At 49.6% G+C, this 7,161-nt stretch overlaps 1 protein-coding gene across 1 annotated transcript in view; it reads right to left on the minus strand.

The window, feature by feature from the left end:
- The window catches only part of TRPM8 (transient receptor potential cation channel, subfamily M, member 8), a 66,202-nt gene that overhangs the window by 50,083 nt on the left and 8,958 nt on the right, over positions 1-7,161 (minus strand). The window contains exons 5-8 of the mRNA XM_004674759.2: positions 6,614-6,689; positions 5,185-5,357; positions 945-1,119; positions 676-701 (exon numbers count right to left, since the gene is read on the minus strand). Of these exons, the coding sequence (XP_004674816.1) occupies positions 676-701; positions 945-1,119; positions 5,185-5,357; positions 6,614-6,689 (450 nt within the window). The remainder of the gene's footprint in view (positions 1-675; positions 702-944; positions 1,120-5,184; positions 5,358-6,613; positions 6,690-7,161) is intronic.

A 7,161-nucleotide genomic window follows, 5' to 3' on the forward strand; every position in this document is an offset into this window, starting at 1 on the left:
TGGAATCTGGAAGACACAAAGCAAAAACCACTCGAGGCTCATTCAAAATACTCGCCTACCTCAAAGAAGAGGTGGGGCTGGAACTTCTGCCCCCAGAGCCCAGAGTGTGGGGTCCTCACTATCTACTCATGGTCACCGTGAATGCTTGTCTGTACCCCAAGCCAGTAACAGCACAGCACAGCCAGGTTACGACCTGCTGCAGAGCTCGGATCGCGAGCTCTGGGGATGACTGGCTTTGGCTAATGCACGTCAGGTTAGGTTCAGTATAATACGCACACTGTCTTGTTTGCACGGTCCTTCTTTCTTGAGTGGATGACAACTGGGCACGAGTATAGGTTCTCTCAAGGCAGAGCATTGTCTATACACGCCTAACATCTGCACACAGACAGGCGTGTGCACAGATCTGCGTAGCCACAAGCACACCCACCCTGCTGTGAGAGGGAGAGGCTGAGAACACCTCCAGCAGGCCCTGTGGGAAATCTCCCACCGGCGTGAGACTCTGCTTCCGCACGGCCACAGTCAACATCATCCGAACACTGGGAGAGACAGGCCAGGCTCTTGCTGAATTGCTGCGCTCTCCTTTGAAACATGTTCTGGATGCTTCTCTGAGACACAAGGTTCAAAGAGGCGAATCTCCCAACCATTCACCAGTAGGTCGGCTCTCATCATTTTTACCCTAATTAAGTGCACGGCCTGTGAGCCTGAATTGGCAAGGGGGGTCGGTTTGCTCTTAATTGTTGTTAAAAGAGCCAACAGTTTTCGGTCCTGGCGAGCCTCGGTGCCACTGGTCCCCGGGGCAGAAAGGCACAGACTCAGGGCCCTGGCAGAAACACGCCTGATGTCACACAGAGGGAGGGGCCGAGCCCCTCCTCTGCCTGGGGCTGGCCAGGCGGGCTCCTCATGCTTCCTCAGTGCTGGGCCGCGGCCGCTTCCTCCACACTGACCTTGAATAGTGCGCTCCGAGATGTACTTTTCCAGCTGATTCCGGAGCTTCGCCTCAACAGTGGGGTGTCCGTGGCAGCCATTGTCCACAAGCAGCAGGTGGGTGTGGTTGCTGTCCAGGATGTACAGAGGGTCCCTCTTGAAGTCGTCCATGATGTACTGAGCAGAAAAGTACTCCTGGGAAGCAGAGAAACGGGCCTGGAGACACTGTGTCGGCCAAGACGTGAGTGTAGCGCAAGGTAAACCCTTCGGGCTCACCTGCACTGAGGCCACGCCCAGACTGCCCAGTGCAGAAGGGTCTCAGAGCTCCTATGCAGAGGCCTTCACGTTCAAGAGGAAGAAGTGAGGCCCGGTTTGGCTGGCTGCTTGCCCACCGTCACAAATAACCCTCACTTCATTTCTTCCCTTGCAGAACAAACACTGACTCCAAGCCTCAGCAAGGAAAGTCACGGAAAGAAAACCCACAGGGGAAGCTCTCTTACGCCAGTGACAGTGCAGGGATCGGGCCCCAATCTAGTTCTCACTTCATCTCCCTGGGCTCTTTTTGGCTAATTCACAGCAGTTAGGCAAAGCAGTCTACATACAAGCATAGCCAGACACGTGTGCGGGAATTTACACATCCACGGAGACAAAGACATGCCATGTGTGTGGACTGTGTGGCTCCCGGGGGCGGGGGGGTAGACGTGCAGAGAGGACAGCCGCCCCCAAGACTTGGAGTTAAAAAGTGGGTCTCGGCCCTCCCTGGTGGCGCAGCGGGTTAAAGCACAGCACAAAGAAACCACTTCCGCATGGCATGAGTACGATTCCCGCCTGCCCCGGAGGAGACCACATGGCGAGCCAGACCTCTCCTGACCCGCCCGCTGCTCCCCTCAGCAGTGTACCTCATCGATCTGCCTGTTCTGCTCCCCGCTCTCTGTGTGGTGAATCCTCTCACCATCCCTGCACCTCTGGCCTGTACCCAGCTCTGTATCCATAAATAAATCTTTAAAAAAAAAAAAAAAGTGGGTCTCAAGAGAGATGAGTGAATCAGGGAGATGTGGGCTAACACACCGTGGAATACCACTCGGCGGTCAAAGAAACGAAAGCCATGACATCCGTGCAACGTGGCTGGAACTGGGAGCGATGATACCAAGAAAAAAGCCAGAAGGAGAAAGATAAATCACTTCCAGGTGGCAGGGAAAGAAATAACGAGCCCAGTAACGACAAACCCTAAAACCAAGCCCTGAAAGCTAACCACAGGCGGAGCATCTGGGGGGGGGGAGCAGAGGGGACTGTGCTGGGAGACTGGGGGGCCTTTGGCAGGGACGGCAGCGCTTCCTCGCCTGCTCGGATGTTAACAAGGAGGTGAGACAGTGGCCCTCGTGTTTTAAAAATTTGACAACTGTTTAAAGACAGTATTTCAAAAACAGATACTGTTTTGAAAAATAAGTAGATCGTTTAAAAGTGGGTCTAGGGGTCAGAAAATGAATATGATGGAGTGTCCACACTTGAGGAATGCGTGGCATGGGGACACAGGAGAGGCCTTCATACTCCTGTGTCCTGCCACCTAGTAACAGGGTGGAAGGCTGCCACGGGCGCGCAGAAAGGGTGCCTGACCCTCAGGCATTTAGTTTTTCAAGTTTGGGGGATGCACCGACATGGGTGTTTCAACCCGAACGTCAAGATCACACGCGAGGTTACAGACCCGGTGGGGAGCGGAGGCTCGAGGACTCCATGCAGACACAAGCAGCACAGAGACAGGTGAAAAGTCAAGTCAAGTGTGAGGGCCCCTCCCCAGGGCGCCCTTGCCCAGGCAGGCGCTGCAGCCCAGGGCCCCGGGCAGGACGGGTGAGACAGTTATTTCCACAACAGAGAATACTATTTCTAATACCTGACAGGAAATCTCCACACACTTTCCTAGAGCCCATAATCCTCACTGCACTTATGCCCTCCCAGAGCACAACACTGACTACAAAACCTTAACAAGGAGAGAATCCCAGCAGGGAAAGGCAAAGACTGAGCTTTCTGGTGGAGCAAGACACACAAGCCGCCGGCTAAGGAAACCCAGCAGGGTTACGAGGAACGCTGGTGGTGCTCCCACGATGCAGTCCGTTATGTCATGGCTTACAGGAGAAAAATAACAGCGTCACAGAAGACACGTATTTCATGCTGTCTTCATCCTCAAATAAGACTTTCAGCTGGAAACAAGAGGATGATGCCCTGTGACACTGTTAAATCTGTGCACGCCTATTGAACGGTTAGCTCAATCCAGCTGAGGAGCGTGGCTGGGACACTTACTCCACTAGCCATGACACGGGAATGCCTGTAGCTGCCACCGTCACTATCATTTCACACTCCACTGGGCGCCATACCCAAAGCAACCAGGTGAGAAGAAAGTGCAAAGAGTGGTAAATAAAGAAGCCGTTAAAACACACACACACACACACACACACACACACACGCTTTATCGAAGATGTTGTTGCAAACATAGAACACCCGGAGAATCTACTGAAAAATTACTGTCACAAGGGAAAGAATTTATAGAGTGTTGAATCCAAACGGCGGACAAATCAGTTTTTATACACCAGCAATAACCACTTCAAAAATGACCTTGACTAAAGACCACATTCACAACAATAATAAAATGCAAAGTCTTCAGAAAATAATGTGTGAGAAATGCATGGCTGAACTAACTTTCCGGAAAACACAGACTTGCGTAAGTGGGGGACATGGGCATATCCTCAGTTGGAAGAGGACTTGACAGTCTAACACGTCCAGCACAACACTTAGAATAACAGTAGGCAATATATGTGATTAAACAAATGGTAGCTGTTTCCATATCGTTGAATTATTCTCTTTATATTTACTAATAAATGTAGATGGCTATGCATTTCACTCTGAGTGCAGCTTTGGTCCTATCTCATTAGTCTTACTGTACTATATAGTGTTTCCATTTTCACTGCTCACAAAGTGACCAAGATTATATTTTCAAAAGTTCATTTTTGAACAGTAGTTACTTAGCAAGGTAATTTATTTGTTTCTTAGTTTCCAAGTGACTGAAGCTTTCTGTTTAATCTTTATACATTCATTTCAGACTTTACTTCTGACATAGAAGGAGCCCTCTATTTTGCCGTCTGGGATGTAGTGAAATCATTTTGTTGTTTTTCCAATTCAGGAGCAAAAAAATCTATTTTACAGTGTTGTTTATGTGGTCCTGTGAATTCATATACACAATGTACCCTTGACAATGATGATGGCTTTCACGCCGTGACAAACTTCTCTCACAGGCAGGGCATACCTTCCCACCCAACCTGCCTTCTCAGCCCTGAGGCTGGCATTCGATGTGAGGCCACTCTGCCATCCATGACAGAGCATCTCAATGCCAATAAAAGCCACCATTCACCCTCTGCCACCAATCTCCCCCAAGGGATAAGGTTTGTTGCTATGGAAACTCAGAGAAGGGCATCGTTCCGACCTAAGCAGCTAGCACAGGAGCATCTCTCCATCCCTGTATTTCCAAAGCCTGGCCTCCTCCCACTCCAGCATACTGCCTTTCTGGAAGACGCATAGGAAATGGCCCCCCAGTCTTCTCTGCCGCTGACAGACCTCAAAAATGGTAAGTGAAATGAAAGCAAAATCATTAAAAGAAAACAGTCATTTTCCGGATCTTTAGCACTTATCATCTAAACTTCTGAGGAGTGCCAGGTGGAAGGTGTAAATTAAAGTGGGATTTCTCAGCCTGTGGTCCAAAACTTCTGGGTAGAAAACATCTGTTGCTTAAGGAGGTGTTCATCTCGACCAGAAATGCTGAGTCCACACCTAACACCCCATGTCTGCCCTACATGTCTACCTTATATTTCAAACATTGCATGTGTTGATTACCCAGCAGGGGGCTCTAAGCCTCTTGTATGCCAGGGATTGCTGCAGTGGTTTTAATTCCCATGATTATGGCCAAGCGAAAAATATGGTAGTCAGGGCTTCAGCCATCTTGGGGTGGATTCAAGGCATGGCTGTGACGAAAAAAGAACTGATTGCCACACAATATTGCTGGGAGCAAATTTTAACAGATTAAACACCTGAATTGCAACTCCTCTCAGGAGCTCCTCGACTGTGGTGTTCTTGGTCTCCATTCTGAGGTCCCAAAGGTGTTCCTGGGCAGGCCAGCTTCCCATGAGTAGGCTCCAGCCCAGAGCCCGGAGCACAGGCTAACAGCCTGGGCTGTGCTCTTCCTCCCATGTGCTCAAGGAACCCCCCCACCTGTACCTCATCGTCACAGTTCCTAATGAGGCTGTCCCTGTTGGAGACCATCCCCCAAGCAGCTATGCCAATGGCCACAACGTTCTCCTCTGAGTTCCTGCTGATGGTGTTATCTCTCACCACCTCCCCGATGTTCTTCATCAGGCCATAATGGGTGCCTCCGGTGAAAATCCAAGCACCTGTCAAGAGGGAAGAGCAACACTCAGCTGGTCCTGAGCAAGGTACTGGACCTGTGCTCACAGGCCCCACATGGAATCTTCTAGACATGACCCAGGTGCCTACAGGGTTCCATTGCTTTACAGGAACACAAATTGCACACAGATGCTCTAAGGTGCACATCTGATGTGCTTCATGATCTAAAGATTTTGCAGAGATTTTGTTTCAGTTTTTCAAATTGAAGCAAGTAAATAACAGAATGTAAAATTCCAGGTGATGACTCTCGTCTAATAAGGCCAAGCAGAATCCAGCGGGAAGCAGCTCTCCTGCCACAGGGGCCTCAGAGGCACAGAGACAGAGAAGCTAAAACATAGGGAGAAGCTAAAACATCCCAGGCCTTAGCAGGTGTGCAGTAAGCAGCTGTTGGGTGAAGGAAAGATGCGTGTGAAGGAAGTAACTGCCCTCTGGTTGGCCTCCAACTGACCACCTCGGGTTGGTAGGAAATGGGGACGTGTACGTGGGGTGGGTGGTAGTTACCTCTTGAACTTAAGGAATAGCTCTTATTTAAAATAAGACATACTGAGCCAACTGTTTGTCGTGTGTGTGTGTGTGTGTGTGTGTGTGTGTGTGGAAGAGCTGGGGTGCAGCCGGAAGTGCAGGCAGTGAGAGGACTCACCAGAGACAGAGCAGGGAGCAGAACAGATGGAGCTACTGAAACACACTGCTGAGGAGAGCAGCCAGGAGACAGGAGAGGTCTGCTGCGTCCTGGGGGTCACACCCCGCCGGGGATCAGACTCAGGCCACAACAGTGATAGTGCCGAGACTTAACCCCTACACCACCAGGGAGGCCACAAGCCAACTAATTTTCTTAACAAAGAAGTTTTTTAACATTAGGCTTAGATAAACTGATAAAAATAAATGCAAATGTCCCATAAGTTGAATTTCATGATGAGGAAATATCAACATCAACCTCAAATCAAGGGACCATCTATGAGAATAATCAGCCTCCGCTCTAAAAAATCTCGCGAAGACACTCAAGAGCCGTTCCAACAAAAGGAAGCTTTTTAATTTGTTTTGATATGAAAAGCTAAATATTTTGGAGTCCAGATGGGAAAATAAATATTTCTTTTTTTTCTCTAAAGTACACTGTCAGAGAAAGAAGCAAAGTGAACGCATGGGTGATGCAGGTAACGCATCTGTCCGTGACAGCTTCCGCTGCCTGGCCCTGTCCCAGACGACCCGCTGCCCCTGCTCCAGGCAGGTCCAGGAGGACACTAACCGCCATGGGTGCGACACCCGCTGTTGACACCGCTGTTACTGTCAAGGGACCCCCAGCCAAGCCACGCTGTGCAATACTTGGGAAACAGAACAGTTGGTAATTCGGGCGTATGCAGGTGGTCGCTGGATAGTTCTAGGCACTTTTCTGTAGTTATCGTGTTTCACCACACGAGGTTGGAAGCAAAACCAATGTTAAGTGGCCAGTCGGAGTTTCAAAGCCACACCTGTTTTGATCTCGAACACTCTGGGGGGTCCAGCCGGTCGGGAAATCACTGTTCCCGGAAGTGAGTCACTGATCTCAAAATTACAAGAGAGGCAAATAAAAGCAACCCTTTCGGTTCACCAGAATATTCTGGGTAAAACTTTATGGGCAGAAATAACAAGGAAAAACATTTCAGTTAATAAAAAAACAGAAAAACACCCATAAGGATACCCCTTAGCCCTGTCCTGGCCGTTTTGTGAAACAGCACGCACCGCCCGCCAGAGGCCCCGCCTGCCCATCACTTAAGGACCTGGCTTTTAATGAGATTATGATTAACATCTAGTCCT

This window comes from Condylura cristata, unplaced genomic scaffold, assembly GCF_000260355.1.
Source record: "Condylura cristata isolate star-nosed mole 26May11 unplaced genomic scaffold, ConCri1.0 scaffold00002, whole genome shotgun sequence".
In the NCBI taxonomy this organism is placed as follows: Eukaryota; Metazoa; Chordata; class Mammalia; order Eulipotyphla; family Talpidae; genus Condylura; species Condylura cristata.